We start from the raw sequence: 23,388 nt of genomic DNA, 5'->3' as shown, positions 1-23,388 counted from the left end.
AAAAGTGTTTGAACCCGACCAAGTAGCCGCTCGGCAGAGCTGTAAAGCCGAGATGCCCCGGGCAGCCGCCCAAGATGAGCCCACCTTCCTGGTAGAATGGGCTTTCACCGACTTCGGCACCGGTAATCCGGCCGAAGAATGAGCCTGCTGAATCGTACTACAAATCCAGCGTGCAATAGTCTGTTTTGAAGCAGGATGACCAATCTTGTTGGAAGTGTACAGGACAAACAGTGCCTCAGTTTTCCTGGCAACCGCCGTACGGGCGACGTAGATCTTCAACGCCCTCACTACATCCATAGACCTTGGAACTGTCCCAGCATCCCTGGCCACCGGTTCCACAATAGGTTGATTAATGTGAAACGAGGAGACCACCTTTGGTAAAAATTGTTGACGAGTCCTCACTTCTGCCCTATCCGAATGAAAGACCAAGTACGGGCTTTTATGAGATAAGGCCGCCAACTCAGACACCCGCCTGGCAGAAGCCAGTGCCAACAACATGACTACCTTCCAGGTGAGAAACTTCAACTCAACCTTACACAAAGGCTCAAACCAGGAAGACATGAGAAACTGTAAGACCACGTCCAGATCCCATGGGGCCACAGGAGGCACAAACGGAGGATTGATATGCAAAACTCCTTTCACGAATGTCTGCACCTCTGGGAGGGCAGCCAGTTCTCTTTGAAAGAAAATAGACAATACCAAAATCTGTACCTTGATGGAGCCCAACTTCAGGCCTGTATCCACACCAGCCTGCAAAAAGTGGAGAAAACGCCCCAAATGAAATTCTTCCGCAGGAGCCTTTCTAAAACTCACACCAGGAAACATACTTCTTCCAAATACGGTAATAATGCTTCGCCGTAACCTCCTTCCTAGCCCTGAGGAGAGTAGGTATGACCTCTCCTTGAATACTTTTACGAGCTAAGATCTGGCGCTCAACTTCCATGCCGTAAAACGCAGCCACGGTAAGTCTGGAAACACGCAAGGACCCTGCAACAACAAGTCCTCTCTTAGAGGAAGTGGCCAAGGATCTTCCACTAGTAATTTCTGAAGATCCGGATACCAGGCCCTTCTTGGACAATCTGGAACTACGAGAATCGCCTGAACCCTTGCTCGCCGAATGATCCCCAGTACCTTTGGAATGAGAGGAAGTGGAGGGAACACATACACCGACTTGAACACCCACGGAGACACCAGGGCATCCACTGCATTGGCTTGGGGGTCCCTTGACCTGGAACAATACCTCGGAAGCTTCTTGTTGAGACGAGACGCCATCATGTCTATCAGAGGGAGTCCCCAACGCTTTATCACTTCTGCAAACACCTCTTGATGAAGAGCCCACTCTCCCGGGTGGAGATCGTGTCTGCTGAGGAAGTCTGCTTCCCAGTTGTCTACTCCCGGAAGGAAGACTGCTGACAGGGCGCTCAGGTATTGTTCCGCCCAGTGAAGGATTCTTGTGGCCTCCGCCATTGCCGCTCTGCTCCTTGTGCTGCCTTGACGGTTGATATGTGCCACCGCTGTGATGTTGTCTGACTGTACCAGGACAGGTCGACCCTGAAGAAGGCTTCTTGCCTGTAGCAGGCCGTTGTAAATGGCTTTTAACTCGAGCACATTTATGTGGAGACCCGCTTCCTGGAACGACCATCTCCCCTGGAAGTTCCTGCCTTGGGTGACTGCACCCCAGCCCCGGAGACTCGCATCTGTCGTCAGAAGTACCCAATCCAGGATACCGAACCGGCGTCCCTCTAGGAGGTGAGACCCTTTTAGCCACCACAGGAGGGAAATTCTGGCTCTGGGAGATAGACTTATCTTCCGGTGCATGTGCAGGTGAGACCCGGACCATTTGCTCAGCAAGTCCCACTGAAACACCCGGGCATGAAACCTGCCGAACGGAATGGCTTCGTACGTCGCCACCATCTTCCCCAGAACGCGCGTACATTGATGGATGGACACAGTCTTCGGCTTCAGAAGTTTCCTGACCAACAACTGCAGTTCTAGAGCCTTTTCTTGTGGAAGAAAAACTCTCTGTAACTCCGTGTCGAGAATCATGCCCAGAAAAGACAGCCGGGTGGCCGGAATCAACTGAGATTTTGGTAAATTTAGCACCCAACCGTGCTGTCGAAGCACCGACAGCACCAAATCCACACTCCTTAGCAACCTTTCCTTGGACCTCGCCTTTATCAGGAGATCATCCAAGTACGGGATAATTGAAACCCCCTGCTTGCGAAGGAGAACCATCATTTCTACCATGACCTTGGTGAACACTCTCGGGGCCGTGGAAAGGCCAAACGGCAACGTTTGAAATTGGTAATGAGAGTCCTGTATCGCAAACCTGAGGAAGGCCTGATGCGAAGGAAATATCGGGACGTGTAAGTAGGCATCCTTTATGTCAACTGACGCCATACAATCCCCCCCCCCCCTTCTAGGCTGGAAATCACAGCTTGAAGAGATTCCATCTTGAACTTGAAAACTTTCAAGTATGGATTGAGGAGTTTTAGATTCAGAGTCGGTCTGACCGAACCGTCCGGTTTCGGCACCACAAATAGGCTCGAGTAGAACCCCTCCCCCCATTGTGACGGGGGAACTGGAACAATGACCTTCTGTTGACACAATTTTTGTATCGCTGCCAACACCAGCTCCCTGTCCGGAAGAGACGCTGGTAAGGGCGAAACGAAAAACCGGTGAGGGGGCACCTCCCGAAACTCCAGCTTGTATCCCTGAGATACAATCTCTAGGACCCAAGGATCGAGGCCTGAATGAACCCAGACCTGACTGAAGACTCGGAGACGGCCCCCCACCGGTCCGGACTCCCCCAGGGAAGCCCCAACGTCATGCGGTGGACTTGGTAGAGGCAGGGGAGGACTTTTGGTCCTGGGCGCCTGACACGGCAGGTGACTTCCTACCCCTTCCTTTAGCCTTTGCAGCGAGGAAGGACGAACCCTTTCCACGCCTGTATTTATTAGGACGAAAGACTGCATCTGCTGATGTGGTGCCTTTTTGTGCTGTGTGGGAACATAGGGAAGAAAAGAGGACTTACCCGCCGTCGCGGTAGAGACCAGGTCCGCCAAGCCGTCCCCAAACAAGACATTACCTTTGAAGGGTAAAGCTTCCATAGCTCTCTTGGAGTCTACATCAGCATTCCATTGATGGATCCACAACGCCCTCCTTGCCGATATTGACATGGCATTGGCTCTTGATCCCAAGAGACAAACATCCCTCGCCGCATCCTTCAGGTAATCTGCAGCGTCCTTGATATAACCAAGAGTCAGAAGAACATTATCTTTATCAAGGGTATCCATGTCAGTAGCTAAATTCTTAGCAATAGCACTACTCACCCACACAGACGCCACTGTAGGTCTGAGCAATGCGCCTGTATTAGCGAAAATGGACTTCAGAGACGTCTCCAGCTTGCGATCCGCCGGATCCTTGAGAGCTGCCGTGTCCGGAGACGGAAGCGCCACCTTCTTAGACAAACGAGATAGAGCTTTGTCAACATTTGGAGACGACTCCCATTTTTCCCTATCATCAGAGGGGAAAGGATACGCCATGTAAATCCTCTTGGGAATCTGCCACCTCTTATCCGGCGACTCCCAAGCCTTTTCACAAAGAGTATTCATTTCATGAGAGGGGGGAAATTTCACTTCAGGTTTTTTCCCTTTGAACAAACAAATCCTTGTTTCCTGCACCACAGGTTCATCAGAAATGTGTAAAACATCCCTTATAGCCACAATCATGTACTGAATACTCTTCACTAAACGCGGATGCAAAGCCGCCTCCGAAAAATCGACCTCAGAGTCAGAGTCGGTATCAGTATCTGCCACTTGAGTAAACGGCCCCTTCTGCAAGCCCGATGGGGTCTGTACCTGAGATAAAGCCTCCTCTATGGACTTCTTCCACACCTGCGTCTGTGACTCAGACTTATCTAACCTCTTTGATAATGAAGCTACATTCGTATTGATTGTAGTTAATAACGTGAGTAAATCAGGTGTCGGCTGCGCCGACAGACCCAAATCCAGACCCACAACTGCACCCCCCACAACCTCCTCCGGTGAATCACATTCAGCCTCAGACATGTCGACACGTTCGATCGACACAGCGACACACACTCAGAATGTCTCAGCTAGGGGACAGGCCTACAGTGAAGCCCAGAGAGAGACCCAGAGGGAGTATGCCAGCTCACACCCCAGCGCCTATATATCCCTATAGGGGATATATATGACCAGTGCTACTTAGAAACTAAATAATGCACCACACTGCGCCCCCTCCCCCCCTGAGAAATCTCCCCGTTACTTGCGAGGAGTGATCGGAGGTCCGGCCCAGCGTCTCCTTTAGCCGCGTGGAGGAGAGAAAGATGGCGCCGTGAGCCGCGCGCTAAGCTCCTCCCCTTCCCGGCAGGCTTCAGTGGTCCCAATTTGAAAATGCCGGCGGGGGCCGAGGAACGGAGCCGAGGCACTGACAGTGCTTCTGCCGGCTACCCGGACACCAGTGACCTGCTGCCTAGGGCGCCCCCCCCCAGCGCCCTGCACCCTGTGAGTGCCATCAGTGATGTGTGTGGGAGCATGGAGCGCAGCGTCCCCGCTGCGCTGTACCTGGTCACCGAAGTCTTCTGCCGTCCTGAAGTCTTCTGATCTTCTCATACTCACCCGACTTCTTTCTTCCGGCTTCTGTGAGGGGGTGACGGCGTGGCTCCGGGAACAAGCAGCTAGGCGAACCAAGTGATCGAACCCTCTGGAGCTAATGGTGTCCAGTAGCCGAGAAGCAGAGCCCTTAAACTAAGAAGAAGTAGGTCTGCTTCTCTCCCCTCACTCCCACGCTGCAGGGAGCCTGTAGCCAGCAGGTCTCCTTGAAAATAAAAAACCTAACAAAAGTCTATTCCAGAGAAACTCAGTAGAGCTCCCCTGTGAGTGTCCAGTCAGTCCTGGGCACAAAGTCTAACTGAGGTCTGGAGGAGGGGCATAGAGGGAGAAGCCAGTTCACACCCAGTTTTAAGTCTTTTCAGTGTGCCCAAGCTCCTGCGGATCCCGTCTATACCCCATGGTCCTTTTGGAGTCCCCAGCATCCTCTAGGACGTAAGAGAAATAATATATAGAGTTTTAACTTATCAATAGGCACAACCAGCCTTTCTCAGAGTTTTTGAAATTAGAAATACTAAATATTCATGTTCAAAAAAAGAACCAACATGTAACCTTTTGTAAAAACAGACACTTCACATGACAAAGTAACTCATATATATATATCTCCATAACTGGAAATGTCTGTGTTCTGTATTAAAAATGTGATTGTTAATTGATACACCATCATAAAAACATATCAGACGTGATGTCTGCTCTATTCTAAGGGTGTATAAATGAGAGATACAGTATACAGTATGGTTCGATTTTCCTGAAATACAACCCCCCCTAAACTTATGGTTTCTGAGTCGAATTGAGTCCCAGTTCTGAATCACTTTGGGGTTTCGAGTGGAACAGAGTCCTGGCTTGGGTCTGTTGTCAGTTTGGAACTCGGATTTAAAAACTGAACTCGGGCTTTGGATTGCATGTAAACAGGTCCAAATTACATGATTTTAGTTGTTTTGTCAATTTATTTATTTTTTTGTAAATATTGATTGATTTTTGCAGGTTCAAATATACTTGGTTCTTAATGTCAGAATTAACGCAAGTTCGGATTTATCAGGATTTTTCTTATTGGCTATCTAAAAACACGTGACATCCGAGAGCCAATAAAATGACATTTTCAGATCCGGGTAAATCCGAGTAAATCCAGGTAAACCCGAACCTGCACATCTCTACCAAAAACCAAATCCGTACCAAGGCACTTGAAGGTGGTTTTGCCAAACCCAAAACACGATGATGAATTAGAATTAAAAAACACAGAGGTCCGTGCACATCTTTAGTATAAATACAATAAGACAGAGTACTCATTTCATTAGTAGAAATCAAGCACACCGGTGTGAAATATATCAATGTTTAATTATATTTTTGTATTTAGCTCCACTATTTTCCAAATCATGTAACTGGCAGATAAATCTGTTATAAAAACTTATTATTCAATGATGCTGAACTACTATGGTTTTGGTCAAACACTTGTCTGTTTTATCAAAGATATTTGTTTGTCTTATAGGATGTTCTCAAAGGAGTGTAACATTTTTTTTTACTGTATGTGTAGTGTATGTTGTTTTACTCAAGCACAAAACATAGTGGTTGGCTGCTACACAGCCATGAGATCATTGGTTTCCACTTTCCATCTACCAAGTTTGTTTGCTTTGCCTGTTTTGGCAGGTGTTTCCTCTGAGTGATCCACTTTCCACTCACAGTCCAAAACCATACTCATATGTTTCTAGACTTCTGACCAAATGGATCCTACGCTGTGTTTGTGTGGTAAGTAATTTACACCATAGGCATCAATAGGACAGGGAATGATATGGGATGTGGTTATGTGACCGGCGGTCGGGAGCTGTCCACCGGGCGGTATTCTGGCGTTGGTATAGTGACCGCTGGTTACTATACCAATGCTGGAATCCCACCCAGTGGAAACCACGACAGTCGGCATGCCGACTGACAGGGACTATTCCCACTCATGGGTGTCCATGACACCCATAGAGTGGGAATAGAACCTGTGGTGAGTGCAGCAAGCCACCGAGCCCGCTGCATGGCGAGCGCAGTGAGTCCACAAGGGGCTTTGTTGCACTCGCTCCCATCGGCAATCTAAACACTGGCATCCCGGCGTCGGTATGGTGACCGGTGGTATCCCAACCGCCGGTCACCCATACCCAACCCAATGACACAATATTCTCAGGAAAGCACTGCATAATCTGACAAATGCTTTAAACTAAAACAATACTGAATTAATAAAGGGAAAAAGCAAAAGGAAAAAAGCTAAATTGGTGCTTTTTTCCAATATATATGAATAAACGCTATAGTACAGTAGGATTTGAATAAGCTGCTGTTATCAATAGGTACACCAAAGCCTCCAAATCTGTAACAAGGTACAATATATTTTACATAAGTATTAATGCATAAAAATACAAAACATAAAATATGACTTATCTGGCTAGAAATTGCTGTTGTTAAAAAAAGAAAAAGAGGGTATCACAATACAAGCCAGTGTGTCACTCGCCGGACTGTTATTCCCCGTTACTGTACCCGCCGCTGTCACTATATACAGTAGCAGTACATTTCTTTCTATCAGAGTTTCAAGCAATATCAATTCCAGAGTCTGTTTATTTTGTTCATGTGGAGCCAGCGCCACTGAGACATGGGCATGCCATCTTGCCTGAGATCAGCTGATCACTGTTCTACCAATGCAATGCTGGACCAGATTCTCTTCACATGACTCCAGAGACCGATCAACAGCTAGGGCCCCGTATATAAGTCTCTGCCTTACCACTACTCATTGCCAGTACAACTTCTGCTCTAACCTACTTACTAGCTCCAGTCTGCAGTTACCAGACTTTGGCATCACAGTCTCCAGGGTTTTGCTATTGTGCTTCAAGTACCAGCTAATATAACTGAATGTCTCTCCATTTCCAGTGTGATCCAGTTGTGCTGCCAGTATTACTAAGTGTTACCCACAGTTTTCTGTGTGCAGCTGTTTTACTCCCGGTGCTGATCATTACTACTGAACACTCTCACAGTCTCCAGTATGTTTCTGTTGTACTCCAAGTATCAGCTATTACCACGGATCGTCTCTACACAGTCTTCAGCATCAGTCACTACAGGCTGGCACTCCTCACAGTCTCCAGTATTCTTCTGGGTATTGCCAGCATAGTTCACTCTGTTGGCATTCCACAAAAGCTCCTGATTTCAACATGTTACTGTGGTACCAGCATATGGAATATCCTCTGAATACCCACTGACTCTTGTGCTAATTGTCATATATCCTCAGAGATTCTCTAAGTTTTATCTGTTTTGGACATTCTCTGTAGTCCCCTGTCTTAACTATTTTTGCCAGGATCCTAATGGCCAGAATGCTGAAGGCGGCATACCGATGTTCAAAATCCAGATGGATTTTGATAAGTATTTTAATCCTGACTCTAATCCTAACCCTAACCCACCGCTCCTGCAGCCTAACCCAAACTGTTACCTCCCACAGCCTAACTCTATCTGTCCCCTCCTGCAGCCTACCCCTAACCTGCCCCATAGTGCCTTACCATAACCCTCCCCCTTGTGCCTAACCCTAACCCTAAAACTAACCCTAGCTCCAGTACTTACCATCTTGATGCTATTGTCAACATTCTGACCGTCGGGATCCTGAGCGCCTGGGATATTAACTACATCCCAGTAGACCAGTTCAATTTCTTATGAGCAGAAACCATATTAAATCTCCTAGTTTTTTTTATATGGCCTACAATCATATAACAGACCAGGGGTCATGCTCCAATATCAGACAAATCACATATTCTAACACAATGGGCCGGATGTAATGATGCCCGAGTTCAGGATCCATGCTTTTTTTTAAAGAGGCAATCACTTACAAGGCATGGTTTTGTCTTGTAAGTGATTGCCCCTTTAAAAAAAGTCAGAGTTTGTCTGGCATCCCGCACGGCCGCCAAACTTGAGACGTCATTACATCTGGCCCAGTGTTTCCCAACAGTCCTCAGGGAACCTCAACAGTGTATGTTTTCCGGGTCTCCTCACAAGGGCCCTCATTCTGAATTGATTGCTAGCTGCCGTTGGTCACAGCTGAAAAAACGGCAAAACTGCGCATGCGTATGCACTGCAATGCGCACGCGCAGCATACGGGTACAAAAAGCATCGTGGTTTTGCACAGGTTCTAGCGCCACTTTCAGTCGCACAGCTGATCGCAAGGAGATTGATAGGAAGTGGGAGTTTCTGGGTGTCAACTGACCGTTTTCTGGGAGTGTTTGGAAAAACGCAGGCGTGGCAGGCGTTTGCTGGTCGGGTATCTGACGTCATTACTGTGTCATTCGTCGCAGCAATCATCGCACAGAATAAGCAACTACAGGGCTGGTCTTGTTCTACACAAAATGTGTTTGCAGGCGCACTGCTGCACAGGCGTTCGCACTCCTGCAAAGCGAAAATACACTCACCCGTGGGCGGCGACTATGCATTTGCACGGCTGCTAAAAGTAGCTAGTGAGCGGTCAACTCGGAATGAGGGCCAAAATCGCAAGCAAAATAATTAGTACCCCCTCTTTTATCTTTTAAAATGTGTCCAACAGTAATGGATATACTTGTACTCAGGCACAGAGTATGGAAAGTGTGGAGTTGAGAAACACTAATTTAAGCAGCTTGACAGGTTTCCACTTCTTCTTGGTATGTCTCAGGGATATTACATTGGCTGCTTCACACTTTTAATTAAAAAAAAAAGGTAAATATTTTACTACATGAAAAAATGATATTAACCTGGAGTTGTGATTTAACTCTTGTGATATGTCATCAACCATGTCATTTTCAGATGCTTCATGTGCCATTGCTTTGCAGAGCTTGCAGGCTACTAGAGCTTTGGCCATTGCCTCCTCCCCATGCTGCCAGAAGAACAGAGCCATCTTCTGCCTCTTCATCAGCACGGCCCATACCATGAGCTCATGAAATGGGAAAGGGAAATGATTGATTTCAGGGTCATCTAAATCAATGTCCACCTCCTCTTCCCTCTTTTTTGTGGTCGTCTTCCTTCCTCTTCTCATCGGGATATCATCCTGCCACAGATTAAAATGTATAGATCACATCATATTTACATGCATAGATACATATTTAACCTGTTTACTGACACTTATCTCAGTACCAATAACACATGAGTCAGAGATAAAAGAAAAATGTAAATTGTGGAATTGAATGTTAAGTTAACACTGTATATTTTTGAGTTATTGTTTTTATTACTGTTTCTTTGCTGACATTTACATAGATTGTGCCATATTTTTAGGTTATATAAACTATGAGTCATTTACAGTATATATTTGCTGTGTTTATATGGCTGGATTTAACACATACAAGGATAGACTCATGGGTTTAACTTACAACTTACACAGGACCAAGCTCACCAAAGTGACATAAATGACTGATTACAGATCATCATAATTACCAACACAATATTTCAAGCTAACCCAGAGAAGTACTTCTGGAAAAAATGTTAAACTGCATTCCATTGAGAAATTAGAGTACTGTGCCTCAATATAATACTGGCTGCACCTGTATGGAATAACTAAGACTGAATATAAAAATCTGGGGTCATTTCATTGGAGGGTCCCCACAATTTAATTGTCCTGGGGCCCCCACAAGCATTATTCCGGCCCTGTGTACATTGAGGGGGATATTCTGCAAATATTCTTTGATAAATATGTCCCCAAATACTCTCTATAGCAGACAGCAAGGTAATGTCCAAAAAAGCTACAGTGAGATTTTGAGTGATCCTACATGCAAACTATTACAACAAATACCAATCAGTCCAGAAGGGAAAGCAGAGACAGCATTGGAAATGCTTGGTACCTGTTATAGCTATTTACAGTTAATAATTAAGAAGACGACTAGCCACAGAATGTTCATTATCCTCTCCATTGATTCTTGACAGCTGCATAATTAGTTTACATTTTTATTCACATATTAGTATACTAATGATTATTAAAGCAAATGAATCTCCAAGATGCTACCACAACATTAATGTTACTCCTGTATTCTACAAAAAAAATATTTGAACTAAGTTGAATTATAATATTCTATGCAAATAAGAAATGTATTCCTATCTAGAATTCCTAAATGATGAAAATAAGACCTAGATCAGAATCTCATGTTTATCTCATGCATTAAGTTTCTTTTTAGGTTTCATTTTTATAGTAGTAATCTCACATAGTGCAATGGTTGCCAAACCCTTTTGGGCCACTTCCACTTGACTTCATAAGTAAACAAGTTTCCAATGCTCCCAACAAATTAAGGAAGATAGAAATACAAAAGAGCAATGATTAACTCAAAATAATTTAAACTCCCATCCACCTTCACAGGTAAACGCCCCCTCAAAAAATAAGAGTGGTACTTCCCACTCTGGGATCACTGCCATAGTTAACAGAAATAAAACTCACCTCCATTCCTAATAACTTCAGTGCTTTTGGCTGTTTAGGACATAATAATGAACAGTGTCAATATATGTAAAATATAGTACTTGAGTTGTAACACAGTTTTATACTTTTCAGAAACAAATGTGCAACAACGGTATCTTTGCAGTATTAGATATAAGTTCATGGATGCTCTCCATTTAATAACTGGATGAGGACAGGGAAAAAGACACAGAAGAGGAGCAATTTAATCGCTTGCTCGTGTAAACTTATAGTGTTAAGAATTTTACTTGGTAGAAATTGTAGAAAAAACTAACAAAGAACAATGTTTAATAACACCAGCACCAGAGGAGGTTGAGTAAGTTTTAATGATCCGACTTTGCTACTGGTTGGCCCAGCCCAGTGAACTTTGTAGAGGTTTGTTGTAGTTTTAACCCACCCACTTCATAGATGCTTACACATGGACATCTCAGAGAAAAATCACCTACAATAGATGCTCACTCCCAGTAAAATAAAACTGCATAGGGATAATTATTCTTTTTTACTAATGCTGTTTAATTAACCTACGGCTATCATTTCTACAAACATTATTATTATGCTTTTACAAAACAGGAAGTAGAAGCAGTATCTATCAAAATGGAGCTTAGGGGCTTTGACTAAAATAATTAAAAATTAAATAATTTGTATTACAGTAGGAAAATAAATTAGCCTTCATAGGCACATCAAGACAAGCAACATCATTAGATTTTCAATGAGGGATCCCGATAGGATCCTGGCTGTTGGGAATCCCAACAGTCGAAATACTGACGTTGGAATCCCAACACTGCTCAGAATGCTGATGCTGGCATCCAAATAAGGATCACAATTCTAATGCCTATGATCTCAACCAAAGGTTTGCCTAGACTACGGACAGTTAATCCGCAGAAGGGGGGAAGTTAGGTTTAGGCTTTGGGGGGAGGGTTAGGACTAGACTCTAGGAGAGGGAGGCTTAGGGTTAGGCTGCAGGGAGGAGGGTTAGGTTTAGGCACCCCTGTGGAGGGTTAGAGCTTGGCTGCAATGGAGGCAGGGTTAGGTTTAGGCTGCAGGAAGGGCAGTTAGGTTTAGGCATCACTGGGGAGGCTTACGGTTAGGCTGTGGGAGAGGGGGGTGATGTTAGGTTTAGGCTGTGGAAAGGTAGGGTTAGGGGGGCGTTGGGGGAAGATAAGTATACTTACCTAGCCCCTGTTGGGATTCTCACCATTGATAAGCCACAGTCAGTCTTCTGACCGCTGCCATCCAGACCGCTGGCATATCATACCCAACCCTTCCTTGCAATCCTGAGCACATCGGTGCTCAGGATTATTAGCAATATTGAGCTATTGTAATAGGTGGAAATGTGTGCAGCAGAACATTGCAGTTTGTCTGTCACTATACTGCTAGCTCTCCTTACTTATTCTCCCGCTTTCTATTGTGAGTGATGGGGTCTGTTTTTTAGTGGCCTTTTATTTTTCTTACTAGTGTGTAAACATTTGACTTTTAAACAGTTAATATCTTTATTGTTACATAATAATACAAAGTAGAAACTCATAATAATTATAACAACAAAAAAGAAACACATCAGAACAAAAAGGTTACATTTCTGCTATTTGCTATTAAGTATAGGTGTGTGTGTACACATCTGTACAGTATTTGGTCATATGTTGTACCAGCTACTATAGTCCAAAATAATACAATCTTTCTTCACTGGTTTGCCCCTGCCCATTCATATTACTCTATGGATTTGTTACAAAGATATGATCAAACAGACATACTATAAATAAATATAAAAATAGGCTATTATACCCATGCAATAACATATATTATTCCTTCCTCATTACAGTTGTGTCTGTAAACATATTCATCAAGGGAATATATGGGAAGATCACAATGTGCTAAGGCAAAATGTAAACTTACTCTTTTTGGCCCAAATAAATTGTGATAAAGAGTTCGAAACCTTTTCCTGGTATAGTTGCAACGATATGCTCCTCCCATAAGATACTCAATAACGAGGCCAATATCGATCAAACTTATCCTGTAATCTGGAGGTAGATTTCCCTGTGAAAAAGGCACACACAAGAATGGAGGCACACATACAGACAAAAATAGGCAGTAACATCAAGGTTTATAAAAATACAATCAAACAACAGGTGTTACATTTAAAGTAAATTTAAAAAAAAAAAATGAACTGAAATGTATGGAAACAAATGAAGTACAGTATATTAGGCTATGTAATTCACCTTAAAATAGATCCAGCCGAAACCTGGATATTCTCGCTTGGAAAGAAGACATAAATTAAATAAGGAGGTGCAGCAATCGATGAGCATTACATTTATCAATTGTAATCCCGAGTGACTAGAACGTATCTGCCCTCATAAACCTAAACGTCCTTGTCTTTATTGGTTCACGTGTCTGTATCAATTGCAAAATTGTTATGTGCTATTAAGTGAGATTTCTATATGTGTGAATTAGAAATATTTATAAATGACAGTGGTATACATGGTAGTGCTGGATCCATTATTTAGCCTATTTGGTGTTTTATAACCCTCTTCTTTTATTGTACTCTCTGCAAATCAGGATAGCTGTGGGTCATCCAAGCAATTGATCTTTTAAAATTCTGTGTTAAAGTTCATTTGCTATCAATCTCCAAATACAGACAACATGTATGTATCTGGAGAACCTGGAAAAACACTTACAGTACCTAACTTAGAGAAATAAAAAATATTCTGCTTTGCTGTATTCTTAAGTCTATTATAATATTAACACATCATACATCTGATTAAAATAAATTGCTATAGCCTAATATTCCTAATATAGGTAGCTAAGTATTTAAAAACATAAAATGTAGGGAATGTTAGGCAGTATTAAAGTGTATTATTTAGTATATTAGACTATATTAATAATGTATTGCATTTCTAGATTATAACAGACTTTAGAGAGCCTCAAATTAGAATACTTTTTCTTTATGTTAGCTGTGCATGTATATTGATGCAATATTCGGGAAAGAACCTACCCCAAATGACTATTGAATATATTAGGATTCAAATAAATCATTAGTTGGGGAGTGAGGAAATAATAAATAACCTTCCTGTGCTGATTTCTACATTTCTTGCTATAATCTTGTTATTCTATGATACTATCACTGTGCTTAGTCATAAAACATTAAGGAGCATACAGTATGTACTAAGCCTTGGAGAGTGATAAAATGGAGAGAGATCAAGTACCAGCCAATCAGCTCCTAACCGCCATGTTATACTTAGGCTGCGTTTAAAAAATGTCAGGAGCTGATTGGCTGGTAATGTATCCCTCTCTACTTTATCACTCTCCAAGATTTAGTACATATGCCCCTTAGAGATGCATTACCTTTAAATATATGCCATTAAGACATACAGCATTTTTACAAAATATATTTTAATCGGGTGTGTTCTAATAGCTCTAATTAGAGAGATAGTCAATAGGCCGACCCCATATGGTCGACATGTGTTAAGGTCGACAGGGTGAAAAGGTCGACATGGAAAAAGTAGACAGTAGAAAAGGTCGGCAAGGTACAAAAGGTGAACAGGGTCCAAAGGTCAACATGGAAATGGTAGACAGAAAAAAGGTCGACACGGGTTTTTATGTTCTTTGGGAGTCATTTTGTATGTTTCATCATATGTGACCACAATTAGTGCAAATGTATACCCTCGCAGGGTTGCTTTGCTTGTAATGCTTTGGGCAAGTTGCCTCACTCTGCTACCTTTGTGCTTTGCACTGGTCACTATTCCCATTCATAGTCCACGTGGATGGTAAATCAAACAAAAGTTGAAAAACATGTGAAAACCCAACAAAAATGTGTATCGACCATTGTCATGTTGACCTTTTGAACCCGTTGACCTATGAACTATCTGCTTTTTGCCTGTTGACCTTTTCACCCTGTTTACCTAATGCATGTTGACAATATGGTGTTTACTTATTGACTGTCTATCTAGACACTATCTATGATCCAGATACCATTTTACTCAACAATGTAATTTTCAAGAGAGCTACTACAGCTGGAGTCAATATTGCCATTAATCTAGAACTGCAAAAATAAAAGTTTGAGAAGCAAATCAATGACATATGCTTACATGACTATAATTATTAAAGATCCCACTAAATAGAATCAATTTATTAATAATAATTTTTAGGGCAAATTATTAAGCGAATGGGGTTTGTACAAACACAATCTCTCACATCTATGACTGTATAAAATGACCCAGTCAGAGCGACACCTGGTCTATGGTCACAATTACTACATATTTACAGAACTCATCACAAGCTTACCTTTCCTTTATGAATCTTCAGTCAGTGCGCATATACTGACCACAGAGCATCTATTGCAGAATGGCTTAAAATCCATTTGCCACTGCTATTTAGACAACACAATATTGAGATCGCTACAACAACCGTGAAGAGGAAGATCACAGTGTTGAGAGATTTACAGAACAGTTCAATATGGAAACTGAAACACACCAAGGTGACATGTGAGCTGCATGTCAACACTCGGTTTGCACAGGAAGCAACAATGTTATCAGATATGTGTTTACAACATATCTGCAGTGAACCAACTCCTGTCACAGAACACACAACAGGAAAATAGACAGATATACAAATATTAATATACTGGGAGATTAAAACAAAGGTCAAAGCTCAACTGAACCTCATTATATTGCTTAATGTTTGGTTAATCAGAGCGGTGGATGATTTACTTTATGAGACTGGTACAGACTGTTATGTACTTTAGTTTACAGCAGCGGTTCTCAAACTGTGTGCCGTGGCACCCTGGGGTACCTCAGGGTACTTGCAGGAAGGGGCGGATTGGTCCACCGGGATGGATTGCTGGTGGGCCGGCCCACTTGCTCTCCGTAATAGCCATGCTTCCCCCAATGTCAGGTAACTACGGCCGCCGCAGCTCCGGGTTGAGTGCGGCGGCCATAGTTACCTGACATTGGGGGGAAGCATGAAGCTCCTGTGTGCCGTCGACTATCACAACAGCTTAGCGAGGGTTGTCCTCGGCTCGGCTGTTGTGTTCCTGTGCTTCCGCGGAAGAGGTTGACCCCTTGTGAGTAAGTGTTAGGGAAGCGGCTTCCATTGCGTGTTTCCCTCACAGCTCTGCCACTGTAGTGTGTGCGTGAGATCCCTCCTCCCAGCCAGCCCTGCCTCCACATACCAGCAGGCAGCAACCCGGGAGAGCAATGAGCATCCACACTGTCCATGCATGTGATCGTACACTGACTCCTTTCTGTAAGTATGTCTATTGGGAAAGGGGTGAACTCACGTCATTGTACCACAAGGAGATACAAAAGCCAGGCCTCTTTCTGCTCTGGTCATGGGGATAACTACTGGTGGGGATAATTACTTTACCAAGTAATTACATTCAAGACAAAAATAAAGATGAAATACAACAATAAATACAAACACAGTTTGTTGTCCCCTCCCCACCCCCCCCTTTCCCAGTGTGCACTGCTAGTGTGTCTGTATATGGTGGTTGCCCTCAGAAGTGTGTTAGAAATGTGTTGGGAGCTCCAGGGCAGTTACAGGAGGCTGGCTAATCAGACGCAGGTGTAGTGTAGTACGGCTGTGATATTGGAGGGACAATAGAGTGACACGGGCATGTTGCTGAAAGTGGATGCATACAGAGTCACTGAATTGCTCACGTTGGAGGCCATACTCAGACGGATGAGCTGCACCTACAGTAGCATAGGGCTGCTGGAAGTGCCAATGGTGCGAGCGCACACAAAGCATGATTGCAACATCTGCAGAAACTGACCGTGGGTGCCTCAGTCCTGCATATTTGGACACGGATGTACACCAGGGATGGGCTCTGTAGCAGCATTAGCATAATGTCACAGATACAATTGCTGCAATAGAACTAAGGAAAGCTGCAACTACATCCAACTCAGAATTAGGCTATATGAGGAGGATCCTTCCCAGCTTGACAGACTCCACCCCTTCAGACTCCGCCTCCATCAGGGCTGCATCCAGAAATTTCCCGGGCTGGTTTTCTATCCCAATCCACCCCTGCTTGCAGGGATGCCTTGGATTGATGGATCAGGACCAATTCACATTATTTATATTCACTGTAATAGGCAAAACCAGTGCTGGTGGCTTCCAATCATGAAATATGTGTACATACAGAAGTAAATCCTGTTCCTCACCACACAACTGAACCTAAGGATGACATCTAAACACAATATACTTAAATATTTTTAGTGAATTTCTTGATAAGAAACTTTTGGCCGAGGGGTGCCATGAAACAAATTCTGATTCTCTAAGGCGCTGTGACTCAAAAAGTTTGGGAACCACTGGATTACAGTATACATTCCATTAGGAAGACTTTAATGTGGCTAAAATGTCAAAACCTAGCCAAAAATGCATACCGCTATGAGTATTGAATCTTGAATAGAGTTTAACATCCCTCATTTTTGCTCAAACCTCTGGAGATGAAAGTATGATTAGTTTGAGTCATATAAGCATTTCATGGGTTACTAAGTGATCTGACACAGATGTGTGATAAATACATGATAGATAAATACATAAAGTTAGATAGGTAGTTGCTGGCTGGTTTTGATACATATAATTTAGTCAAGGCTGCTGATTTGATAAAAATGCATATACCTTTATTAAACTGTTAAGAAACAAAACAAAAAATAACCCATAAAACCATCATGGTACCAAGACAATCAAGACTGAAAGGCAATTAATGGATATTAATACGAGCTCTCGCCAATTGGACTTTGGTTGCAATATATGGCATATATACCGGTATATTAATACTTTTAGCACAGTATTTTTATAAGAGTCCTGCTGGTTAATAACTGTTATCCCTCTCCAGAGGATTTGTTAAAAGCTGTATTGTCGTTGCTAAATAAGCATAAATAAAGCCGTAATAGAGAATGCACAGTCCCACATTGGTTAGGTATTAAAAGTGTATGTTTGGCTTTATATAGTTCTGTTCCAACAATATGCTGAGCAGCAGTTATAGTTACGTGATGCAGTGCTGGTAATTGGTGTTTCCGCGGCACGATACTCCCGTGGGCAATGCTCACCCCCCGCTCTGCGGCGGTTCAGAGTGTCCGTTGCCTGGCTGTAGCAGCTGTCTCCAACTGCACGTGAGACGCTGGAAGCATATGGTGTGGCAGGGAGCGCTTGGTCGCGGACCACGACTTCCGGGTTGGACGGAGCTTAACGCTTCCGGTGCGTTCCACCTGCGTTCCACCTGACGTATCTCAAATCACTTGACGCGTTTCTCCGCCCTTGATAGATGGCGGTTTCCTCAGAAACCGCCATCTATCAAGGGCGGAGAAACGCGTCAAGTGATTGAGAAACGTCAGGTGGAATGCAGGTGGAACGCACCGGAAGCAGGAAGCTCCGTCCAACCCGGAAGTCGCGGTCCGCGACCAAGCGCTCCCTACCACACCACATGCTTCCAGCGTCTCACGTGCAGTTGGAGACAGCTGCTACAGCCAGGCAACGGACACTCTGAACCGCCGCAGAGCGGGGGGTGAGCATCGCCAACGGGAGTATCGTGCCGAGGAAACACCAATTACCAGCACTGCATCACGTAACTATAACTGCTGCTCAGCATATTGTTGGAACAGAACTATATAAAGCCAAACATACACTTTTAATACCTAACCAATGTGGGACTGTGCATTCTCTATTATGGCTTTATTTATGCTTATTTAGCAATGACAATACAGCTTTTAACAAATCCTCTGGAGAGGGATAACAGTTATTAACCAGCAGGACTCTTATAAAAATACTGTGCTAAAAGTATTAATATACCGGTATATATGCCATATATTGCAACCAAAGTCCAATTGGCGAGAGCTCGTATTAATATCCATTAATTGCCTTTCAGTCTTGATTGTCTTGGTACCATGATGGTTTTATGGGTTATTTTTTGTTTTGTTTCTTAACAATTTAATAAAGGTATATGCATTTTTATCAAATCAGCAGCCTTGACTAAATTATATTTATTATTGCATCTATTAGTGCGCTCACATTTTTTTTTATATAATTTTTTTATATAATTTTTTTATATAAGTTTATGATAACTGACTTGTTTCAGAGTGACGGCTAAGCACAGAAAAATGCATCAGTGGAAAAAAAAACAATTTTTCCACCTAAGCATAGTTGGCCACAACTTTGAGATGTGAAGAGTGTTAAAAGCAAGTCAAACAAGAATCAAGTATGACATTTTAACTTGTTAAAAGGCCCAAACTTAGGAAATATACTTTTTTTTCTTTAAAATAGGTCTTCACTGTTATCCTGCTATTAGATTGTAGCAAAAGCAATTTCTCTATATTTGCACAATCAAGTGTCTTAGAGCTGAAGTGGCCTGCAGCTGTCATTATCATTATATCTCAAGATGCCCTGAGATTCGAGTACCTATATGTCATCCCATTCTAAATGGGTATTTGTGCATGTTAGGTGGCCATCTTGGGACCCATTTTGGGTTGACACTCCCTTACAGTATTTTGACTGGGTCTTCTCCCCCTCTACAATATCTTTCTTGGCCCCCTTGTTTCAAGGAGCCTTAAGTAGAAAATGTGGCTGCCAGGACAGTGAACAAGATGCACATTGTGAATTGACGTGTACAATATGCACACTTAAAAATGAGCAATTTGCATTGAAAAAGGACTAAATTGCTTTATGTCCAACTCGGTATGAGTTCCAATATGTCTGAATTGTTTTATTTCAGCTTATTTATTGCTGTTTCTAGTTTTGTGTTATTAGCATTACTAAAGTATAGTTTTATAATAATATGCCTAGGTTGTTTTATGTTCTCTTTCGTTGTGGCTAGTTTTGTAGTGCTATTATTGTGATAGTATGTAGCTTATACTTATATGTTATAATATTAAGATCTGGATGCATTGTAATACAAAATATTTAATAATGCTGCATTCTTAGTTTGATTTTGTCAGCATTAAGGTTATGTGGCTTTTGTAATACCAATAGTAGTTCCATTAAATTATGGACTTAGGTTATCATTTTAATACTTTAGGACAGTGATTCACAAACTTTTTGAGTCACGGCGCCCTAGAGTATCCAGATTTTTTTGACAGCACCCTTAGGCCAAGAGTTTCTTATTCAGAAATTCAGAAAAAAATAATTCAGTAAATTGTTCTTACTATATACAGTATGTCATCCTTAGGTTCAGTTATTTATTACCAGTTATTTATATAGCGCACACATATTCCGCAGCGCTTTACAGAGAATTGGCCATTCACATCAGTCCCTGCCACAGTGGAGCTTACAATCTATATTCCCTATCACATGTACACACAGACACATTCATGCGAGGGTTAATTTTGTTGGGAGCCAATTAACCTACCAGCATATTTTTGGATTGTGGGAGGAAACTGGAGCACCCGGTGGAAACCCACGCAAGTACGGGGAGAATATACAAACTCCACACAGTTAGGGCCATGGTGGGAATTGAACCCATGACCTCAGTGCTGTGAGGCAGTAATGCTAACCATTACACCATCCGTACTGCCCATAATGTGGTGATGGTCTATTTGTCCACATATTTTAGAATTGGAAGCCACAAGCACTGGTTTGTTCTGTTATATTTACCGTAAATAATTTGAATTGGTCCTGGATCACCAACCCAGGGCACCCGTGCAAGTGTCCCGAGGCACCCCAGTGTGCCTAGGCACTTGAGAACCACTGCTTTAGGGAGTAATCCAGCTACAGTGTGAACTTTAATTTATCATTGGGATACTTTATGTTGTGCTGCATGCTTGTAAGCTTTAATTCATAAATGCACTTTAAAATGTTAATTTTACAAGTTTATCAATAACTTTGCAGCAATTAGGAAGACTGAACAAAACAAACAAAGAATTCTAATACGTGGAGTTCCCATATTAAAATGCAGGAAATGTGCATTGGTGCTTATTCCACAAGATGGCGCTTGCTATCCTTTTCTACAGGCATCTATAGTTTTTTCTGATACTGAATTCAACAGCAAATATGGAACAAATACTTTGTACTCCAATATGCTAGAAAAGCTTACTGCAGCTGTTCCACAACAGCTCTCAATCCATAATCATAATGAAGAGATAGTTGTCGGGGGGTTCAATAAAGTCATGTAACTACCTTTTAGACTGAATGCATTGCACCGACTTATGTGCCGTAACCAGAATGAAAAAAAAAGTAAATATACTCTATGCAATGTATTTTTTTGTCATGGTCTAAATCTTTATTACAATGTTTGATGTCTTGCATATCATGACACAAAGGAAATGTATCTCTATGTCTCTGTTATTACTCAGCGTTGTTCTATTACTGCTGTTCCAGATGTAAAGCGCAACTGAATATGCTGCGCTATATTAGAAACTGTTAATAATGAATGATAATAATGTCAGCAGAAAATAGAATACAGTATGAAAGCTGATCAATCGTCTCTGCCAGTGCCAACTTTAAACCTACCATTAGAGATGAGCGAATTGATTCCACATATTCTGAATTCCAGAGGAATTTTAGAGATTGCTGCAGCTAAATCATCCTGTCAATCCCAACTGATTTATTCAGTGAATAAATAATAACTATTAGATAATTGGCTAACCCTGTCCTTGATTACAATACAGCTGCAACCAGCCTATCATCTGAACACCACTGCTACACCATTATTTCCTAAGGGAGTTTGTACAGCACTGATAATGGGAACATATCCCTGCATAGCTATTGCTGCAAGCCGTAGTGTCACAGATACAACACTGTTCAAAGTATAAGCAACACTTTCAAGAAGTGAGTATTCTCCCTTTCCAAATCTTTAACCACCCCAATGCTAGACAGCCTGGGTATGGTTTACAGAAATACAGGAGGACGATGACCTACCCTCCAACATCTCCTAGCTAGAAACTGGTCAAAGTGAGGGGGCGTGGCCATGGGTAAAGGGCGCATGGCCTCACAATGCTGCTATATAAAGCAAGAGAAGTATGGAGATACTGCACCTAGTACAAAGCTCCTTTTAGCAGGTACAGACCATTAAAACAATGGTACTATACCAGCCAAAAAGGTACAGTTGGAGGGTATGCGATGAGTATGGATTCCCTTGCCATAGTGAAAACCAGGCCCAGACTGGCAGCGCAGAATGGAGAGAAAAACCTCAATGTGCATCACCCAGTGACAAACAGCCTGTACTGTAAAGAACTATAGCTTTTCCCAACACCCCTGGGCTATAGTGCATAATTACCGACTTTATGGCTGCTCTCTCTGGGAGAGAGCAGCTAGGTCGGCTCAGCAGGGAGCGGGGCAGGGTAGTGATGAGCAGAGGGGGGCGGGGTGGAGGTGGGGTGTGGCTTATGGATCACATCATTTATGCCACGCCCCCACTGTGTAATTCCTGTTACCGGCATTATACTGCAGGGGGCGTGGCTATGATGATGCAATTTAACAAGAATTGCGATATTGACTGCCCAGACCGCCCACTTTACTCACTAAGTGGGTGGCCGGGCAGGGAGGAAGACAGAAATCGGGAGACTTGACTGCTCTTCGGGGGGCCGGGAGGGTCACCCAATTTTCGGGAGCCTCCCGGCCATTCCGGTAGAGTAGGCAAGTATGCTATAGTGACCATGACAACTACTGTGATCATTGGCAGAGCCTGAATAAGAGTTCTAGATGCCCAAAGCTAATACTCTGGTAGCGCCCCCTGTAGCGGTGCTAAACAAAGAGCATAGTATATGTATGTGTATGCGCTCAGGAAATCCCCATTCCTACTGCATATGTTCAGACAACCTCTGCCAATATGGAATTAATTATTTCTTCATTTTGTTCCCTGTCTGCCAACTATGTAGTCCTCCCCCACCAAGTTCTAGTCATAGTGCCCTAGGCTGCAGCCTACTGATAACTGGTGTGTTGATTTTAGCACTGCAGCATTCCAAATTTAATAGACAAGGGGCCCATTTGTATTATGATGGTTCTAGAAGGAGCACATTTATATTTTATTATTTAATGAAATGGTGAATGAGGGATTTGGATAATGTTTATTCAGTTAAGATTTATTCATTTTATTTTGTTTTAATTTGTGTAGGTGTGTCACACATCTTTTACTTTTTTTGTATAATGGAAATGTGTCTTAGGGTTGGGACGCATGCCCCTTATACTAAGTGTTGTTACAATTTTATGTTGTAAGTTAGCCTCTGGGAATGGGAACACTGTTTTGTGAATCCCATTTCATAGGTGTTCGAGCAAGTTCTCCTTGTTACAGTGCAAATGAGCCAGAGTCTCATTAAAAGTATGTGTGTCCTAACATTTCTCTTCGGAATCAGCACTCACTTAAATCTCGCCTCTGACCACATTTGGTTCAACTCAAAGTTACCTCCTGGGTCTTGCATCACAAGA

General features: G+C 42.8%; 1 protein-coding gene across 3 annotated transcripts in view; it reads right to left on the bottom strand.

The window, feature by feature from the left end:
- The window catches only part of TRPM3 (transient receptor potential cation channel subfamily M member 3), a 694,734-nt gene that overhangs the window by 247,053 nt on the left and 424,293 nt on the right, over nucleotides 1-23,388 (bottom strand). For 2 of the 3 annotated variants that reach the window (XM_063913891.1, XM_063913889.1), the window contains exons 13-16: nucleotides 13,257-13,292; nucleotides 12,934-13,074; nucleotides 11,029-11,058; nucleotides 9,362-9,654 (exon numbers count right to left, since the gene is read on the bottom strand). In XM_063913891.1, coding sequence (XP_063769961.1) covers nucleotides 9,362-9,654; nucleotides 11,029-11,058; nucleotides 12,934-13,074; nucleotides 13,257-13,292 — 500 coding nt within the window. The remainder of the gene's footprint in view (nucleotides 1-9,361; nucleotides 9,655-11,028; nucleotides 11,059-12,933; nucleotides 13,075-13,256; nucleotides 13,293-23,388) is intronic. The other variant, XM_063913890.1, reaches the window with a different exon arrangement.

The sequence above is a fragment of the Pseudophryne corroboree genome, chromosome 1 (assembly GCF_028390025.1).
Source record: "Pseudophryne corroboree isolate aPseCor3 chromosome 1, aPseCor3.hap2, whole genome shotgun sequence".
NCBI classification, from domain to species: Eukaryota; Metazoa; Chordata; class Amphibia; order Anura; family Myobatrachidae; genus Pseudophryne; species Pseudophryne corroboree.
This window is presented reverse-complemented; position numbering and strand designations above follow the sequence as displayed.